Here is a 20,661-nt window from a genome sequence, read left to right on the forward strand (position 1 = left end):
AAACGCACCCTTCATTTTGTTTTGCTTGTTTTGTTTATTGACTCCTTGAACAATTACGGGGATACATTTTTTTTCCATCCGGTAGTTTCTTGTGTAATACAATTGAGTAGCCCATCAAATAGTGCATTTAATTGAACAAAGCCCCATCAAATAAATCAAAATCCAATTCAATTGAAAATCAAATCAAAATGGATTCAAATGTCATTTATCCGATCGAAAGAATGCATTTGTTGCAAATCTAAAATCCAGCCAAGCCAAAACAAAAAAATCATTTGAATAAATAAAAATCCCATAAAAAATGCATTAATCAAAACCAGTTCAGGAATCCAAAAAAGAAACTTCCCAATTATCTGCCACAGTGTTAATTGAAATTTTATGTACCAAACGTACTAAGGTATCAATACTCTGAAAAATAGTGGTATCGAACATCTTTATTATTACTGCCTGCGTTTATACATTACAATCTAGTGGTATTTTTCTTACTTAAAAAAAGCGTTCCAGAAAATGTTTTGGGTGTTAAACGTTTTCCATAACAGTGGGGGTAGCTCCAAGTTCCCAAAATATTTTAAAGTATAAAATTTGCAAAACCCGTGAGTACCGAATCGCGACTTTACGGGGGTCCGTAGTACTCCACACTCGCGCTCTCACAAGGGCGCACGCACAGATCGATTGGATGCGCATGCGCATGGACACCTGGACGCGCATCGGCGACGTGAAAGCTTGTGCTGCAGAAGTTGTCGAGACTTCGGGGAGGAATGGCGGACATTCGCTCCCTCTTTGTGGGTCTCTCTGCTTTACTCCTCATATGGAATGTAACTCGTGGGGTTACGCTTTCCGCCAACAGGAGGAACAATCAGGAACGATGTGGCTTCAAGGTAAAAAAAAAATCTTGACGTCGTAACTTGCTACTCAGTAAGTCGTTCACCCGTTCAGGTGTCGGCGCATTTTTTATGTGTTGTCACACATTTTTTTCCACTTAGTCCGTAATACTTATTAGCCTGAAGTTGCAAATTTAATTGATTTGTAAATGGGTATTTTAAACTTTCTTTTTACATGGCGAGTGTCAATTTACCTGTCGAAGCATTTTTCTTACCTTCCATGCCGAACTCCACTCGAAAAAGTGGCAATTTAGAAAAGGTCCGGCGCCAAGCAAACGTGTGCAGTCAGTTAGTTAGCATCGTTTCTGGTCTTTAATTTGGCTTGTGTGAAATTAGTCCATGGGTGTTGCAACTCTAAAAACTCTAATAACTAATATTTATTGTAATCGCGTTGGGCGAGTGAATCTATTAGACTTGCGTACCGACAAAGCCGAGGTCCGTTTGAAAAGGTGACACTTGAAGATCGGTCACCGCCTTGTAAACTTGTCGACGTTGTTGCCGTTTTAAAAAAGTTGTCACCTATGAACCATATTTCTTGCCTTGAATTCGGCCATGGTGTCATCGTAGTCCAAGACTGTTGAAAACTAGTAAAATGAATTGTAGTTTGTGGAATGTGGACAACTATGTTGTCTTGCGTAACCTTTCTTTAAAAAAGTTGCAATTTAAACTTCGGACATCCTTGGACAATGTCTGCCCATCTTTAAGTCTGAATTCCCGCTTTGTGGACGTTGTTGTCATTTTTTATTATCGTTGCCCTCAATTCGGCTCCCGTGTAATTTAGCCACGATTGTGATAATTCTGTCAAATGTATTTTAGTCATATGGGTGCAATGTGAAGAATTCCAATGGGAACCCATTGCGGTATGTCGCGATTGTTGCTGATTGTGACGGTTTGTTCTGTCTAAACATGAAGTCAATTGTACAACTTCTAAAGTTGGGGTGGGCAAACCGAAAGAATTGCGCCCACCAACGGTTTTGTGGCTTTGGCTGAATTGCAGGTTGTAAAAAAAAAAAACAAAACAAAAAAAATAATAAACTGGCTTCCTCCCATTTGATGGCTTTCACTTGCTTGAGGGGGTCTCACAAGGATCCCTGTGGACCCCTGTGACATGTGCTGCTAGCAGCTGTGCTGGCTAAAAACACATGTTTGGCAAGCGCAGGCTTACAAAACTTAACACATCTTTTTTTTTCTTTTAAGAAAAAAAAAACCCACATCTGATTTGACTTTAGATGTTTCATCTCTGCTCCATGTTTTTCGTTGCTCCAGAGGTTTAAATGATGTATTGTGTGCGTGCGTGTGCGTGTCTGCCATCTTCTGTGTGCGTGTGTGCACACAAGTAAGGTCATCATTCATACATATGTGCTAATGTTAGCTTGCGGTGTTTACTTCTTTGCATTTACTCCAGCTGGCCTTCAAGCATGTGGAATAAATGCGCCATCCTAATTTGGTGTGTTGGAGGGTTAATCGGCAGCACACTAGTTTAACAGTCGAGTTTAAGTGCGTTTAACGATTCACTTATTCGACGTTACTTGTAAGACACAGTTGTCCTACTCGTGGGGTAAAGGACAAGGGACATACTAGTGCATCCATCTTAAAATTAGATCTTCAATCAATGGCTTTACATGCTCCCTTAGGATCTCTTGAGAAGGTGCGCTCCATTTGCCTACCCAGCTGTCCAGGAAATATTTTAATATTATTCACTTCTATTTTGCGCGCACATGCTAACAAATTTGTAGCCACAAATTAGCATTTTGTTGCATCTAAATTGTGGCCCAACGTCCCTCCCACCTATGTCATGTTTGAGTGTTTTGTGTTACTCTGTTACTGTGTGTGTGCGTGTGTGTGTGCGTGTGTGTGTGTGTGTGTGTGTCAGTCCATCGGTGTCTGTGTGTGCGCTGTATCTGTATTTCCCCTTTTAGCCTTTGAAGTGTTGTCTACAGGAAGCCCCAGACTGTTTACCCACTGAAACATTCCTTCCTGCAACAACCCCCCTAACCCCACTTGCCATCCCACCCAAACACACACACACACACACACACACACACACGCATACACATCAGAGGATGCTGAATGTGGGGGTTCGAGGCTTTGCTATTCAACAGGTGTGAAGTGGTTAGAGGTGTGAGATTTTAGGAAAAGACCCAATAAAAGCAAACATGTTATTTGCATGCCAGGCCTGTAGGTGGCGATGTGTCTTTCGACAGTTAACATTGTTCTGCGCTGTTGCCTGCGTGCCACATACTTATATTGTAAAGCAGGTGTCACCAACATTTTTGAGGGTGAGAGCAACTTCATGTGTACCGATTGTGTGAAGGGCTACCAAATTGATACACGTCTGAAATAACATATTTGTCCAAAATACCTTCAATAATATGAGGATGGGTTATTTTTAATACTTGATGATTTAAATTGTCAGACTTTGATCGTGTTTCGAAATGTCTCACAGTACTGCCAATGTTTGCATTTTTAAATCATAATTTCTACTAGCAAATCACAATGTCCAGGCACTGGCGGGCTACTCAAGTGGTCTTCACGGGCTACCTGGTGCCCGCGGGCACCATGTTGGTGACCACTGTTGTAAAGATTGAGCCAATATTTTTTGTTGTTTTTGTTGTTTTATTCAATCTGTAAGTAAAATGACCACATTCAAGACATTCCGAACATTTTGCTGAATGATTCATATCATAAAGGGCAAATTCATCCATGTTGGCTGGCAGGAGAGACGAGAGCTTTGTGTTGAATGTGTCCCATTCGATTTTAAACTGTGAAGGTAAGTTTCAAGATTGAGTTCCTGAGGTTTATGTCATTGGCACGCAGTTCACCTTTTGTTGACCTTATCTTGGTTGGAAGTGCGAATCTTATTTTATTATAAGTCTCTTTTGGCTAATTTTATTGGAATACAGCGTCTTGACTCATAATCTTATGTTAATATCAGTTTCAATGAAACAAAAAATAAAAGCACGTGGCATTTTTTTTTTCTTTTGAAGAACTGTTCACGATCAATCATTTCCTCATCTTCTGCGACCGGTCCCTGTGGATCAGAGCGACTCCACCCCCGCTTAGATCCCATCTTAGATATCCCGCTTCCTGGATCGTATTTCCCGCTTTCACCTGCACCCGAAACACTCGCCCTTGGAAAAACATCCCTTTGTGTTCAGCTAAGCCGGATGATCCTGTGGTTTCTCTTTTTCACCCCTCGTCTGTCTGCCTGCGTGTGTGTGTGTGTGTAAAACATCTGCAGGAGGACGCGCAGGGAAAATCAGTCCGCTTCCTCCTGGCCAGAATCACAACTTTCCAGGCATGTTTCTCACTGTCCGGGCTCCTTGTACCGCGGGGGCTTGTATGTTTTTGACATCAGAGAGCCTCGGCGTCCTTCCCGTGTGAAACTTGGGTAAAATGTCTGGGTGGGCTTCGCCGTCGATGTGTTGTCAGACGGTGATGCGAGATTATGGCGGGAAATAAGTGAAAGCTGAGATGTATCGATGTCCACTGACACAGAATCAGGGTCTCTCAAGCAAACTGTCATTTCATTTATACCTCGGTTTTCAACCATAATCCGTTCCAGAAGGCTGTTTGAAAACCGATTTGTTCAAAAAACGAAACCACGCTCTTCTTAAAAAAAAAAAAAATTGTACTGAACACGTCTGTTCTCAATGGAACGCGAGACAAGCGTCACTTCCTCGTGTAAGGGAGGCAAGATGAGTCAAGCGATGCATTCAAGTGCGCTCAGTTTGTTCGAGAACCGCAATTCGGTCGTCATCCGAGGTATAAAAAACTCGAAATTTTGGGTCGAAAACCGATTCAGTCGTGAACAGAGACGTTCGAAAACTGAGGTTTGACTGTAATCATATATGAATATATGATTGTTTATTGATACATTGTTCCCATGGTGCGGCCCGGTAGTCCAGTGGTTAGCACGTGGGCTTCACAGTGCAGAGGTACCGGGTTCGATTCCAGCTCCGGCCTCCCTGTGTGGAGTTTGCATGTTCTCCCCGGGCCTGCGTGGGTTTTCTCCGGGTGCTCCGGTTTCCTCCCACATTCCAAAAACATGCGTGGCAGGCTGATTGAACACTCTAAATTGTCCCTAGGTGTGAGTGTGAGCGTGGATGGTTGTTCGTTTCTGTGTGCCCTGTGATTGGCTGGCAACCGATTCAGGGTGTCCCCCGCCTACTGCCCGGAAACAGCTGGGATAGGCTCCAGCAACCCCCGCGACCCTAGTGAGGATCGAGCGGCTCGGAAGATGAATGAATGAATGAATGAATGTTCCAAATGGTTGTCGCACTTGATAACGCATTATTTTGGGGAACCCCAAGCTACGGTTCGTGGACCCCAGTCACTTTTGAGAAGTACTTATGGCGCATGTTAGTTTTCATTTGTTAATCAATGGAAGGTTTCCATGTGGATGGAAGGAGTGGATTTGATCCTAGTTTTTTTGGGGGGGGGGGGCAGATAGGAAGGAGTCCGAATTTAAGCAGGAGTTGGACTATTGGGATTGGGGGGGGGGGGTCATTGAGGAGCAGTCAGGCAGGAGGTGGAAGTTGCAGGTTTTGTTCCTCTTGGTGGGAAATCTCTGCTTGGCTGAACACACACACACACACACACACACACACACTTCTTTATTTAGGTTGCATTGTTGCGCCTCACCTTTGTGCGGACTGAATTCCTCCTGCACAGCTGCTGATCACAGCTTTACTTTGAGAATTTTTCTTTTATTTCGAACCACGCACACACACACATATGCGTGCGCGCTCGGGGAGGGGTAAAGCCTTGCCGACCGCTTGGCAACTCCAGATGTGTCTGGAAAATAAATGCAGGAAGAAGGAAGGTCCTGCATTCCGGTGCAGATTTAATACGCTCTCCCCCTCCACCAGAATTCAAAGTGCCACCTGGATTACCTTCACACTACAGCAAAGATATCACCCCCCCACCAAAAGAAAAAAAACAAAACAAAACGAAAACCACAGAAAAATCTTCTTTTGTCCCTTAGGAAACACTCGACAGGAATAGGAATCAACCAATCGACCTGATATTGGGGGCAAGCATATTATTATAACCCCCCCCCCCCCCCTCCCAAAGAGTCCAAAGAGACTTGGAAGAAATGGAACAGGAAGACGACCATTTTGGTTTGAAGCAGCCACTTTGGGCTGGTACTTGACAAATGCATCCATGGGAATTGTCTCCAATGGGAAGCAGGTAGCCAAGATGAAGGTCTAAATTACAAAATGGCCGTCTGTTTTGTTTCATCGTTCCTCCCAAAGAAGAACGTCAACGAAACAAAGCAAATCTCGCAGAGTTCATCCTTTGGAACAAATATTTTACGGCAAAGTCTTGTTAGGCTTGAACACGCACATCTGGAAGTGAGTCGGCAAACAAAATGGAGCTCGGCGGACATAATTGAAGCACTTCCTGTTTAATCAGATTCCTCCTTCTCCTCTTTCCTTCCCCGCAGTTCTGTTGATTGTTACGTTTTCCGTCATCCTTCCCTTTTTTTCTTCTCTCCTCCAGCCACCGTTTTTCGCTTCCCTCCTCCAGTCTCGACCTTCTGCCCTCGCGGCATCGCCGTGATTAATCGCCGCGTCATCCACAAGCCCGGGCTGCAATTTAGTCGGGTGATTAGCTCAGGAAGTCATTCGGGGATTTCCCCCGGGGGAAATTCTGCTTAACTTTAGCCTTCTTTAGCTTCAGCCATTGCCTCTCATCATCTAGATTTTTTTTTTTAATTTAATTGAAAGAGTTTCAGCAATTTTGGTTTGAATCAACCATTCTGGGCAAATTCCAGGCAGGACTAAATTCTAATAAAAATAAATAAAAAATCTCAAGGTTTGATGCCTGAGAACAAACAGGAAGTTAATATTACCCCCTTGAAAGGAAAAAAAAATTGAATCTGAGACATTCGTTTGACCAATGGACATGAAATTGGGTGGACACGTCTATCATGATAAGACGAATGGCAAAAAGTCTCGAGCGGCCATTCCCGAAATTGAGCAGGAAGTTGACCATTTGGCTTTGAAGAAGCCGTGACGCACTCCGTGGCACTTCCCGGGAAGTCCCACGAAACAAAATTAAAGCAGATTTGGTGGGAAAAGTTGATTCTAAAAGGATGGACGAAAATTTTTCGAGGACCCATCCCTGAAATTGAAAAAGAAGGCAACTTTGAATAAGCCACGATGGACTCAGTAGCACTTTTGTGGGAAGTAACAACAACAACCCCCCCCCCCCTCTACCCCCACCCCCCAGAAAAACGTTTTATTGAACACCATCAAGTTGGCTGTTGCAGTTTGAAGCAAGCGTTTTGTGTGAATGTCAGGCCTTTTGTCCCAATGAGCCTCACGTGGAAGTAAGCCTCTCAGACAAAGTGGCGGCAGCGCTAAATTACAAGGCCTGTTTCTTTTTTTTGTTTGGGGGAGGGGCGAGGGGAGGGTCCTTGATTCCAACTTGAGGGAAACACCTGGAAAGAGCAGTAGCACCTGTCTATTTAAAAAAACAAACAAAAAAAAAACAAACGGCCAAGTCGTGGGAAGGTCTGGGAATTCCAGTAGTGACGGGGGGGTGTGGGGGGGTGGGTTGGACGTGTCTTGTGGCTCAAGGTGAAAAACGGTTGGGGCGGCCTCTTTTAGAAGCCCCTGGACTCATGGCCACTTCCCGCCTTTTGACAACTTGACGTTTTTCTGCTGCTCCATCAAAAAGAAAAACAACCAAAAAAAGAAGCGGCGTTGCGTTCAAGGTTGTCCCGTAAATCACAAGACAGACAAGTTATTCTGTCCTACTTGTCCGTGTCCGAGACGTGAACAGATAGACAGTTAGCGAACAACGAAAAAAGACCAAGGATCCACAATGTTGAGATGGAGCTTTAGTTTCTTTTTCCTTAGATTTTTTGAAAACTGTACAGAGAAATCGAAACACAAAAAGGGGGATGTTTCACACCGTTCAAAATTAAATGTCTCTGTGTCATCACTGTACATTGTTATGTTAACTTTTCAAAACGCAATATAAGCTTGGAACAGAAATAACCAAAATATGCACGGTTAACATTGAAAATAGCCACAACGAGCGTGCAGTAGCCCATATGCTAATATGGATAGCCAAGCGCTAATGTAGCATAGCAAAAACGGACGGAAAATCGTTCTTAATATTGCACATTTCCAATGCTGAAACTGAAGTAACGGTTTGGTAGATATCATGAAAGTGCAGTCTAAACAGGGTTCAACTTACAGACGACGCTTTCCAAGGCATATACTCGAGAAGAAAACGAGAAACGATGACAACAGCTAGCGCGAAACCATGGGGTCTTCACTGGACTAGGTACTTCCGGTTTGTGTTACCAAAATTAAAGTGCCGTAGAATCTAACCAAATACGCAACATGACAAGGTACTTCCGGTTTGTTCTGCCAAAATTAAAGTCCCCCCAAATATAACTACAAACGGAACATGACACAAGTGCTACTTATACCCACTTTGTTGTGTGTGTGTGTGTATGTGTGTCTGTGTGTGTGTCTCTCGTTCTTTTTGAGTGGCACAACCCTTGACCAACCCCATCTTTGAACACAAACACACAAAATGTCCCCACAAAGTCTTTCGACGCTTGTGCCACAACCCTCGTCGTCCCGCCTTTAGATTGTGAGGACATTTGATTGTGTGTGTGTGTGTATATGCGAGTGCATCAAAGGCTTGTTTGATGGTTCAGTGCTGGCGCTGATGTGTGTGTGTGTGTGTGTGTGCGTCTGTGTGTTTGGTTTGAGGGCAAATGAGGGTTTTCACAAGTTTGTAACGACAAACACATGCATGCACTCACCAACTGCTGAGTTACAGTGGCTGCTAATGGGGGTCTCTCTCTCACACACACACACACACACACACACACACACACACAGTGGGACATCTGTCTGAATGCTTTCAGGCATTTATGTGTGCTTGTTGTGTGTGTGCTGCCATTGTCTGACACCTCAAACAAGCCTGCGTGTGTGTGTGTGTGTGTGTGTGTCAGTGTGTGAGAGGGGCGACAAGCAGGTCAAGGTTGTAAAAGGCTCCTCAGAGGTGTCGGGTCCAATGCGTGGCGGCCAACGCCAAATGTGAGCTCATGCTCCCATTTCACGCAGCCACCCTGCAAAATTGTGCCGTCCGAGCCATCGGCGCCTTTCATACGGAAACCAGCGATGTGGACTGGATGTCACGCTCTTTCAGGACGGCATGAAAGCGGGAATAAGACTGTATTCATAAAATGCACGCAAATGGCATATAATCATTTCAAGGCGGCCTTGAGTCTTTTTCAGCTTCGCGATATGTGCCCGGTTTTTCTTTCAGAGACGCTTGATAATTGTCACAAAATCAAAAGTCACGACTGTGTCCAATATGACTTTCAAATGATTTTCCCCCCCCCCAGGTTATCTTTCAATACTAATATATGTGCTTGTCTCTTGATCTCTCACACACAGATGCAGTCCGGGGCCGATGCGGGTCGCAGGTTGGCCATCACGCTCAGAAGCGACAGTGAGTTTCCTTTTTATTTGTTGTTTAATGAAATCAACAAAGTCACGCATTTTTGTCCAAATGTCAGAAATATGGAAGAGATATTTGCAGGCAGTTGCTGTCCAACCTGGAAGCTGTTTTCCTTCTTCGGCGTGTTAACTCAAACACTGCCATGGAGGTTTTTTTTGTCGGTCAACCGGAATCCAACTGCGTACGGCCACCACCAAATAGCCGTCGCTGTACGTCAGTTACGTTTTTCCAACCTGTAGATGCGGAGGACCGTCTCACCCAGCCTGGCCGTGAAGTTTCATTTTGTTATAACATTGTAATGACCAACGTTACCCCGTCACGTTGCTTTGGATTTGTGATCAGCACAGCTTTTGAATAGAAGACGAAGAGAGTCTGTTTGATGCTAACTTCACAGAAGGCGATATTCGGTGGATCTTTCGGATCAGTCAAAAAGCTCAAACGAGATGAGGAACTGCGCATCGTGTACTAATTGTCACGTGTCATCGTGTACACGTGCACTTCTTGAATTGGAAAAAAACACACACACACACACACACACACACACACACTGTATACTGAATACAAGTAGTTGTATAGTGACATTTTCAAAGGGGAAAAAAATGGTTCAGTTACCAGTGCCAAAAAGTGAAATCAGAGCTCAGGATCAATGTTGTGCTCCCCTAAACTGCCCTCTGACCCACAAAACACACACACACACACACACACACACACATTTTAAGACCCGCGCTTCCTCCGCTTTTGTCTCTCGGCGGGTACAAGTCAAGTTCTTGAGCCGTGTCTGATTCCCGGCTGGCTGCCCTTTTGTTCGTGACCATGAGCGAGACTCGCACTTGCGTCGTCCTTTTGTGTGTGTGTGTGTGTGTGTGTGTGTGTGTGTGTTCAAATGCCAACATGCGCATTGCCTTTTTCATCTCCGCCATTTTAAATGTGGCATGCGACAAAGTTTTTGTTGTCTTCGGTATACTGACCTTTGAGAGCAGTAGGACTTGAAATTGGGGTTTTTAAAACCGGTTTACGGTTTCAAACTTGGATTTCAAGGCCAGGTTAACATTATAAATTGTTTTAAACAAAGGTGAGACTTTCAAGGTAAGGGTGGGGCAGTGTGAGGCTTTTAATTTTTATTTTTTTTCTGTCCCCGCCCAGTTTTGTATCAAACGGCCCGTCTCGTCATTTTTTTGCCTGCCGCTATGCTAATGAGCTTAGCATCCGTTTAACCTGCTCCAACGGTCCTGAACATGACCCTCGCCCTCCTCTCCCTTAGTCTTTTCCGAAGCAAATCAGTGACTCGCGTCGCATCCGCAAAGCTGAAAGAGTTCCTCCGTCCTTCCTAAGCTGCAGGACGCCCCTCCCCCCGCCCCCCTCCTCCAAAGAGGGGCAGCGAGTCGTGTCTGAGCTTTTGCCCTCCTTCCTCTTCCACTCGTCAAGCTTTGGCTTGAACCGCACAAAAGATGTCATTTATTTGCGATGCGGTTTGCAAGACTGGGTGAGGGTTTCGACTGAAGATGGAGTTCGGGTTTAGTTTCAAGTGGGTTGGGATTTCAAATTTGAAGGTTAGATGATGGTTTCAAGAACGTGCTCGGATGTGAAATTAGGGTTTCAAGACGGGGTTACTGACCAAGGCGAAGAGCTACACGTTTGATAGTACACAAGACAGGGTTATGGTTTCAAATTTAGGTTTTGAATAAGGTTTAAATGTTACATTAGGGTGTCGAGGCAGGTTTAGGGTTTCGGTCCAGGGTTACATTTTTGAAATTGGATTTGAAGGCAGGGTTACGGTTTTAAAAGATGGTTTTGATACAGGTTTCAAGTTGGGGATTGGAGATGTGGTGAGGTTTTTAAATTGGTGTTTCAAGCTAGGAATAGGGTTGTAAATTAGCTTTTGCGAAGACCGTGCTGGTGCCCAAGCACTTCAGCCAACATTTCTTCTTCTTTCCCCAGTGTGGGACGAATAAAGGATATCTTAGTCTAAGTTTCAGTGCTTCGAAAGTTGTCAAGTGAACGCTAACAGTAGGATGCTACGTTAGCTTGCGGTGCTAGCGGCAACATTTATATGAGTTTGTGTTGTTTTTCCAGACTGCTCGTTGAACTCCCCGCTGGGCAAACACGTCATCCACGAGGTGGCCAACGTCTCCTTCACGCATCTGGCCTGCGACCAACAAGCCGGAGTCGTGGTCCACTGGTCGGCCAGTCCGCTAGGTATGCTTCCGACATATCTCTAATGTCCGCGTGTTCGAAGTTCGCGATTATTACCAAAACTTAACAATGTAATGAATGCTGAAGTCGAAAAAAAAAATTCAGTTCACATAAAATGAAAACCGTTTTTTTTTTTAAAAGAGAAAACTAGCTAAACTCCATTTTCCATTTGCAAAACTAATGGAAGCCACCTTTAATTAACAGAAAAAATGCTTTTTGTTTTCATATTTGTCATTTAACTTAATACATGAGCCTTGGTCTTAGATTTTAAATCCATTGAACGAAACTAAATAGAAGCATTTCCGAGAAAAAAAAGCCAAAACTAAAGCTAATAATATGACAAAGTCTGAAAACTCATTAAAATGAACAAAATTGTAAAAAAAAATCAAAACAAAATGAAAACTATAATGTAAAATCCCAAACTTGCCTGTTGTGTTCACGGCAAATCCTCCAAATGAAACCTGACCCTGCCTCAAACCTTATTTCAAACCCTAACCCCTATCTTGAAAGCCGAATGTTTGCTTCAAACTCGCATTGAAAATGCTAATCCCTAATTGAAACCCTAATTTGAAAGCCTGAACGTGGCTTGAATGCTCAACCTTTACTTTGAACCCTTAATTGACATTCTAACCCTTTGTTGAAGCCCTCATTTGTAACCCCAGTCCCGTCTTGAAACCCGAACCCAACCTAGGAAAACCTAACGCTCTTTAAAGCCAAATTTGAAACCCTAACCCTGCCTTGATACCCTAACCTTTGCTTTAAAACCTTAATCCTGCATTTAGGGCTTTTTTCTTTTCATTTAAACTTTCTAGGGGCTCCTACTATGTGTGTTTTGTGGTCTCATCAAATGTTGACCAGGGTGCACAATATCGAATCGAGAACATATCCAAATCGGAGCCCCTGAAAGTCCACGGGCAATTTTTTTTTTCGCCACAAAGGGGGGGGGGATCACATGGAAGGATTTAACTGTGCGCCGCTTTGATCGTCACTCACTACCTCCATGGGAGCGCCAAAGAATGTGTGTGCGCGTGCGTGTAACTTGAAGACCGTGGCTGTGACAATGCAGCCTCTTGTTTTCCCACAGAAGGACCCAAAAATGCCGCAAAAGTATTTGCCGTCCCAGCGATGCTCTGAACAAACAGGACGACGTTCTGCGTCCTCCTCCAGCGGCGTACTTTTACAGGCAGTTCAAAAGAGGTTGTGGTTTTTGCCTGAGGTGCGAAAATAAGTGCGTCATCGTAACCCCCGCGACCAGCAACCGACTGACATTTGTTGAAATTCTTCCTAGCAACAAGCAGCTGAGAAAAAAAATTTTAAAAAAGTACATTTGTTGAATTTGGAATTCTGCCTTTGCAATAAGGCGCAGTTCGTATTCGGACACATTACATCCCTTGATGGGATATATTTTGGAAGTAACTGTGGCTAAAGTCAAAGCCTGAGAAAATAGGTCATGAAGGAGTGAAGGAAGGACGAAAGGAAGGAAGGAAGGAGTTGGGAAAGGTGCCCAGGAATCTGCCCGGAGACGGAAAAACCTGTTCTGCTGTCTGGCTAATGAGAACAACATGTCCCGTGCATGGAAAGCTCTCATTACAAGAGTCAAAGAGGCTTTGAGGGGGGATAAAAGAGAATGGGGGGGTGCAGGTGGAGGAACCCTTGGCAGGGGGGCGGGGGGGGGGGGGGCGTGGACAGCCAGAAGTGAAATTTGATGGCAAGGGGAGGAGAGGAGGCATGTCAAAGAAATGAGGAAGGAGCATGTCAGTCACTTTCACGCGAAATGAACCCGACACAGAAGCCAGTGAAGTGAGGATATTCCGCAACCTGCCTCCAAATTTCGGCAAATTTCCAGGACAACGTCACCCCCCCTCCATCCATTCTGGGACGTTGTCATTTAGAAGCAACGGCGAACCGTCGAAATTGTTGAACTAAATGGCACATTCACAAAAATGTCTACAACGAATATGATAATCGATACAGGCATATATTCTTTATCCTAAGCAAAGAATAACCGAGTGCATCTCACTGAAGAATGGAGAATCTGTACGTCTGTTACGCAACAACATCATAGAATAACGTGGTTGAAAAATGTTTTGGAGAAATTGTAAAACGTTTTGTATTTATTGAACTTGGAATTCCGCCTAGCAACAAGAGATGGTTGGATGGACAGCTGACGCTCCTGACTCGTTTGTGCAGGAATTGAACACATCAAAGGCTTCCGGGTTTATCTGGAGGACAAGAATCCTGACGGGAAACGATGCCAACATCTCGTCCTCAAAGACCCGCGACAGCTCAACTTCTCCTACAAGAACACGGTAAGACAAGGGTGGACTCATTTTTCTTTTTTCGGTCGACGACTCCCCACAAATTTGCAAGGGAGAGGCTGTGAGAGTCAAAGAAAAGCAGAAGGTTTTTGGATATGCTATTCCCGCCCAATTTTTTTTTTTCGTGAGAATATTGTCCCGGTTTTTGTAAAACGTGGGACACAGCCAATCATTTAGCAGGATTGCCGTGTGCGCGTCCAAAGCGTTTTGTGAGTTGTATAATATTCTACAAGAGACATCGTGTACTCCATAATAAAAGCTTTTATTAACAACTCGAGGCAAAAATAAGCTTCCCGGTCTGCTCGGCAACATCAGCACAACGCATCCTGTCAAAAATCAAACCTGAGCGATTGCACTCAGTCGTTTACATTTTTGGAACGGATTAATTCGATTTTCATTATTTCTTATGGGAAACGTTGTTTTGCTTTTCATACAACTCACTTGTAGTTGGACATTCGGGTACGGACGAATCCTCAAAACTGAGTTCCCGTTGTTATCAAACGCTCGTTGTGTATTTTGCCGTCGTTGGAAAACGGCAAGTTGTGCAAAAAAAAGTGCCGGAACATCCAACGTTGGCTGCACATCACAAAGTACTCACTTCAGTATGACCTTCGCATTCAAAAGTTGACACGGGGTCAAATGAAATTGACCCGGAAAGGTCAAAGTGCATTTACCAGTCTGCAAATGTCCAAAACGGCTGCAATATTTTCTAAGTGGTCCATTGCCCGATATTGCCGCGAGCCTCCTGACTATCTGCAAACGGTCCGCTTGACACAGAAGCTGAGCAGTCAGCCGTTCAGCGACTTGAGCTTCGACACGGACTACATGGTGCGCGTTGTTCCTTTCCCTACGCTGATGAACGACAGCTTCTTCCCGCCGTCTTTCCTCAGGACAAACTGTAAGTGCCGTTTGCTTTCATGTTTAGCACACCTAGCCAGCCTATTAGTTTTAGTGTGTGTGTGTGTGTGTGTGTGTGTGTGTGTTTTAACTGGTGTGTGTTGTCGCGTTGCAGCCTGTGAAGTCTTGCTGGGCTCAGAAAACCTGGTCTGTAAACCATGTAAGTTCCTCGCCTTTGTTGTCATAACCGTAAACATGTGTGCGTGTGTGCATGCGTGTGTGTGTGTGTGTGTGTGTGTTTTCTTGCCAGATAATGTAAAAATAAGTCCTCATTAATAACTGCTCATTTTAAGTGCTCAACCATTTCCAATTGGACTCGGATCCCATTTTATGACCAGTTTGCAGGTCGTTTCAAAGAGCTGACGTCAAATGTTCATGAAGCTGTATTCAAAGTAATATACTGAATCTAATCTAAGGGTAGGCGGCCCGGTAGTCCAGTGGTTAGCACGTGGGCTTCACAGTGCAGGGGTACCGGGTTCGATTCCAGCTCCGGCCTCCCTGTGTGGAGTTTGCATGTTCTCCCCGGGCCTGCGTGGGTTTTCTCCGGGTGCTCCGGTTTCCTCCCACATTCCAAAAACATGCGTGGCAGGCTGATTGGACGCTCTAAATTGTCCCTAGGTGTGAGTGTGAGCGTGGTTGGTTGTTCGTCTCTGTGTGCCCTGCGATTGGCTGGCAACCGATTCAGGGTGTTCCCCGCCTACTGCCCGGAGACGGCTGTGATAGGCTCCAGCACCCCCCGCGACCCTAGTGAGGATCAAGCGGTTAGGAAGACGAATGAATGAATGAATGAATGAATGAATAATCTAAGGGTGGAAACCCTGTGTCCAAATATGGTGTCGCGATGGATGCGAGGATTGCGCCCCGTAGCAAAAATATACTTAAACAAGACTTTGTGATTCTTTGTCGGCGCAGTTTGGAAGCCGAAGATGCTGAGCGTGTCCCAGCTGGGCTCCAAGCTCCATGTCAGCTTCGAGCAAGCCCCGCCTTCCTTCGCCTTCCATCTCTACTACCTTTACTACAAGCTGCGCCAGGACGGACCCTTCCGACTGCAGCGCTGCAAACCCGTACGAGCGCACGAAATCAGAACGTAGCCCCCCCCACCCCCGCCCCCATGTCCCGCTCTCAAATTCTTCATATTCAATCATTTGCGTTGGCAGGACGCGAACCTGCTGAAGACCACCTGCATCCTGCAGGACGTCACTCCGGGGACTTACACCATCGAGGTACGCAAACGCCCCGCATGTCAACGTGAGATGCTCGTCACCTTTGCGATGCAAATTTCATCTTTTGTGGCGCAGCTACGAGACGAAAGCAACACCACCAGGAAGCAGACGCAGTATTATGTCAGCCAAGGTGAGGCGATTATTCAATTGACTGCAAATTTAGTTGTTTTTTTTTTCTTCGTTTTTTTTGTGTATACATATATTTTTAATAGTATAATTACTTGCGTATTTTAGGGGGATACAAATGGCTATATTTGTATATCTACGGGTACATATTTTCTAAATTTCATAAATAAAATTCTACACTTGGTTCATCCTAAAATGGACATCATGGAATTTCTTTTTTATTTTATTTTATTTTTTTAATTTTTAAAAGAAGGGTGCGTTATTTATTTATTTTATTTTTTTGTCGCGTTCCAGTGCACTCGCCATGGGCGGGGCCTATCCGCGCCATGGCTATCACAGTGCCGCTGGTCATCATGTCAGCCTTCGCCACGCTCTTCACCGTCATGTGCCGCAAGAAGCAGCAAGGTGAGGGTGGGGTGGGGGGAAGTCTTGATCGATTGCTTGTCGTGGTCATCGAAAATGTTGACCGGTGGACCGGCGACTCCCCCTGTTAGAAAACATCTACAGCCAGCTGGACGAGGAGAGCAGCGAATCGTCCAATCAGAGTGCGGCGTTGAGTGCCGAGAGGCCGTGGCCCCGCCCCAAAGTCTTTATCTGCTACTCCGACCGTGACGGCGCGAAGCACGCCGGAGTCATACAGAGCTTCGCGTACTTCCTGCAGGACTTCTGCGGCTGCGAGGTGAGAAAACGGCGGCGGAGTTCCGCCTGTAGTTCACGTTTGTTCTCACCTGTCAAATCATGTTGACGATCAGGTGGTGCTGGACCTGTGGGAGCATCTGGAGATGTGCAGGGAAGGTCAGATGTCGTGGCTCAGCCGGCAGCTGGACGAAGCCAACTTCATCATCACCGTCTGCTCCAAAGGACTTCGGTACGTCATCGAGACCGCAATTTCATTTCTCTCAATGTGTACTTACCCTCCCGGCCGCTAGGTGGTGCAAATACTCTCCAGATAAAAATGCTTCCTTTCGTCTTCACTTTGCAGCCACATGCCACTTCCGTGAGCACGTGCGGCCCTCCGTCAAATCTTTTGCTTTGCTTCCGTCCCCGCAGCTATTTTGTGGAGCGGAAGAGCCGCCGAGGAAAGACGCCGGTCGGACGGCGCAGCGTCAGCGGCGGCGACGCAGACTGTCCGTCGGGGAGGTCCGGCGGTGACCTGTTTGTGGCGGGCGTGGCCATGATCGCAGAGAAGTTGCGGCAGGCCAAGCGGCAGGAGGGCGAAGAGCAAGGCCGTGCAGGCGAGCTCCAACGCTTCATGGCCGTCTACTTCGACTATTCCACCGAGAACGACATTCCTACCGTCCTCAGTTTGGCTCCCAGGTACAGAAAAAAAAAAAACAAGATCAGCAATGAAAGGCTTTATTCAAACGTGCTCGTCTGCGACCCCTGCCAAGCAGGTTTTCATCAGTGTCCATCTGGAGGAGTTCAGATGCTCCTTGTGAGACACACACACACACACTTTTCACATCCTCAACGAGTGACTTTGTTTTGTTGTGTGTTTAGGTTCAAGCTGATGGACCAGTTGCCTCAGCTGTTCGCTCGCCTGCACTCGGGGCGCTCGGGTCTGGCCGAGCGCGAGTCGCAGCCGCTCAACATCTCGCGCAGGAATTACTTCCGCAGCAAGTCGGGCCGCTCGCTCTATGTGGCCATCTGCAACATGCACCAGTACATCAGCCAAAACCCGGACTGGTTCCAAAAGCCCGCCGCTTCTTGCTTCCCGCTGCCCGTTGCCACCGCGTCTGCGTCAGCCCGGGACGACAAGGTGCCCACTTCATCCTCCCGGCCGGACGGCGGCCTGGTTCTGAACGAGGTGCTGGTGAAGACGCCCAAGAGTGACGACAGGAGGACCAAGAAGAACTCGCTCTTGCTCGACCCCGCAGCCGCCATCAGCTATAAGCTCAGCCTGGGTCCCAAACCAAGTCCCAGTCCTGTTCCCAATCCTGCTCGCAGTCCTGCTCCCAGTCTTGATCCAGCCCTTCCTCGGAGCTCTTCATCCAGGCTGGAACACAATTCCAGGTAAATAGGAGCACAGAGAATTCTCTTCTCCCAGATTTAGATTTGTAAAGCAGCGTCATGAACAAATGGGTTACCACTAGATGGCGGTATTGTAAGATCAGCATAGCTTTTGAGTAGAAGATCAAGATTAGGGGTCGGTCGGTTTAATCTTTTCACGTCAATTGTGAGGGACAGAAATGCGAGTTGGTTGAAATTTGGACGCGTTTAGGCAACCGACAATGTTTTTTTTTTGTTTTTTTTTTTTAAATATAAATGTAAAAATTTTGTGTACTGTAAATAAACCATCACAGAAAAAAAAAACATTTGTATGGGTTACCACTAGATGGAGGTATTGTAAGATCAGCATAGCTTTTGAGTAGAAGATCAAGATTAGGGGTCGGTTTAATCTTTTCACGTCGATCGTGAGGGACAGAAATGCGAGTTTGTTGAAATTTGGACGCGTTTAGGCAACCGACAATGTTTTTTTTTTTTAAATGTAAATGTAAAAAGTTCGTGTACTGTAAATAAACCATCACACGAAAAAAAAAACATTTGTATGGGTTGAACATCGATGAATCAGCTTTACTACTATGCAACGGCATTTTAGAAATCTGCATCAAAAATACATCAAGCCGTGTGTGATTCAAATTTGCTGTTGACCTGTGGTTTTTTTGTGGGTTTTTTGTGTTTTTTGCTCATGGTGGGCTCGTGTTTAAACAAATCTCACTGACATTATCAATGAGTCGACTTGGACTCCACTTTCATCACGCACTGTCCACTACGGAAAAATTGTTTTTTTTTTTTGACTCTTGCGAGCTCCTCGGCTGAGGTCACCTGTCTTACGTGCTTGCTCTGACTCTCATTTAGCACGTCCTCCCAAACCCCTTCGCCGTGCCTCCTCCGGGACGAGGACGAGGCTCCTTCTGCAGAAGCGTCAGGCAGCCCCGAGCCGCCGCCAGCGCCGCCACCGCCGCCACCGCCGCCGCGCGACTCGGGCATCTACGAGTCCTCCGTGCCGTCCTCTGAGCTGTCCATCCCCTTGATGGACGGGCTGTCCCATGAGCACGCCGACTCCTCATCGCTGGCCGAGAGCGAGTCGTCGTCGTCTGGCTTGGGTAAGCCCGCCAGTAGCACATGAAAAAACGCTGACGTCTTGGCGCACTCACCACTTTTGGGTTTTGTCACATAGGAGACGAGGAGCCACCGGTTGTCACGTCTCTGGGCTGCAGCGCCCCCACAGTTTGTAAAGCAGAACTGCACCACTCTGCGCAAAGTGCGGGACTGGAAACTGCGGCTTCGCTGTAGCGTCGTCTGCGATGGACGTTCTGGAATGTTGGTAACCGTGGTGACTTGTGTGAAGAACGACGCATTTGGAATATGTGGTGCAACAGGAACTTTTGCGAACCACTGAGTTTTTTTTTTGTTTTGGGGTTTTTTTTCTCCCCACTGTTGAAGTTTTGTCATACCTGCGGACTGATGGAACAGGATATTTGGAACGCAGGTGTATTTTTACCCCGCCAAAAAAGTCGTTTGCGATGAATACTGACTCGACAACAGTAGCCAATGTTTGTCGTTTAAAATTTTTTATTTTAATTTTTTTTAGCGTTTAAAGACTTCACGTCCTGTTGTTAACATTTGAATTGAAACTGGACATGAAAGTGAAAAAGGGAACACAGCATTTTCATCTTGTATATAGCAGCTTTTTTTTTTACTTTTGTCAGAAATGTCTGTTGTAATTTTAATTGTTTGGAGTTTTGTTTCTCTGCATCGTCTCGTAATGTACTGTTCTAGGGGTACCTTAAATGTAGGAAATAAATGACAAACATCTCGTGACACGAACCACGGCCATTTTGCTGAATTCTTCACCCATTGGAAATTACACTTAAAAACATTTTAAACTAATTCAATAAAAAAAAAAATGTGTGGGAAAATTTTCAAGTTTAAAAATGAAGAGACAATTCATAGAAAACCTTTTACAATTCTTCACTTGAATAAAATGTACTTTTTAAAACTTATTTTAAACAACAAAATTAAAAGGAATTAAATCGTCTTATTCTATTTTTATACAAAATACAAATTCAAACAGTAATTTACTGCAATTGAAAGTGGATGTTTAGATGGAAAACTCATTTAAAATAAGGGGAGTGTTTTAATTTTAATATTGATATAATAAAATAATTTTTACTGAATAAAAAAATGTTTGTTCCCTCATTTTGTACAATATAGATATTTTTTAAAAAACAGGTTGCTATTTATTTTAATTCAATATTTTGCAATACTTAATTCTAGGAAAATATTGACATGATTTTCCTGTAATTTTGGATTTTATTTAATGAATTGCTGTTGTTCCAATTAAAATGACAAAAAAATGTTTTGTTTATTTTTATAGTGGGCCTGTATTTTTGCTCTTCCAATACAGTTTTTTATTTAATTGGCTCAAGTTCATAAATAGGAAATAAACCTGTATTGTTCCACGATGGTAATCGTTTTCACAGGGCGGCTACGTGTTGATATTTTTGTGCAAATATGGACTTCTCT

General features: G+C 44.9%; 1 protein-coding gene and 1 long non-coding RNA gene across 4 annotated transcripts; both read left to right on the forward strand.

Moving 5' to 3' along the window:
• The first annotated feature begins 667 nt into the window (after window positions 1-667).
• il17rd (interleukin 17 receptor D) lies at window positions 668-19,962 on the forward strand. Of its 3 annotated transcripts, XM_052077257.1 has the most exons (17): window positions 668-875; window positions 5,866-5,913; window positions 9,311-9,365; window positions 11,448-11,570; window positions 13,758-13,876; window positions 14,663-14,783; window positions 14,898-14,942; window positions 15,695-15,846; window positions 15,940-16,005; window positions 16,081-16,135; window positions 16,426-16,536; window positions 16,626-16,810; window positions 16,884-16,999; window positions 17,182-17,448; window positions 17,632-18,144; window positions 18,991-19,238; window positions 19,313-19,962. In XM_052077257.1, the coding sequence occupies exons 1-17, from the start codon at window positions 756-758 to the stop codon at window positions 19,426-19,428; spliced, it is 2,460 nt and encodes an 819-aa protein (XP_051933217.1). In that variant the 5' UTR covers window positions 668-755; the 3' UTR covers window positions 19,429-19,962. The 3 variants fall into 3 exon arrangements, with proteins under 3 accessions (XP_051933217.1, XP_051933215.1, XP_051933216.1); XM_052077255.1 differs by lacking the exon at window positions 5,866-5,913 and having other exon boundaries at window positions 669-875; XM_052077256.1 differs by lacking the exons at window positions 5,866-5,913; window positions 9,311-9,365 and having other exon boundaries at window positions 746-875.
• Window positions 2,164-4,333, forward strand: LOC127608252 (uncharacterized). Its single transcript, XR_007964221.1, has 2 exons — window positions 2,164-3,138; window positions 3,468-4,333. It is a non-coding gene; the product is annotated as an uncharacterized LOC127608252 (long non-coding RNA).
• Window positions 19,963-20,661: the final 699 nt, after the last annotated feature.

The sequence above is a fragment of the Hippocampus zosterae genome, chromosome 9 (assembly GCF_025434085.1).
Source record: "Hippocampus zosterae strain Florida chromosome 9, ASM2543408v3, whole genome shotgun sequence".
Taxonomy (NCBI): domain Eukaryota; kingdom Metazoa; phylum Chordata; class Actinopteri; order Syngnathiformes; family Syngnathidae; genus Hippocampus; species Hippocampus zosterae.

Excerpts from the sequence above, each read along its gene's own strand:
- il17rd (XM_052077257.1), top strand. The coding sequence starts at position 756 with ATGGCGGACATTCGCTCCCTCTTTGTGGGTCTCTCTGCTTTACTCCTC. Across the intron at positions 9,366-11,447 it reads CATCACGCTCAGAAGCGACA|ACTGCTCGTTGAACTCCCCG; the intron begins GTGAGTTTCCTT and ends TTGTTTTTCCAG. Across the intron at positions 14,943-15,694 it reads AAACCTGGTCTGTAAACCAT|TTTGGAAGCCGAAGATGCTG; the intron begins GTAAGTTCCTCG and ends TTGTCGGCGCAG.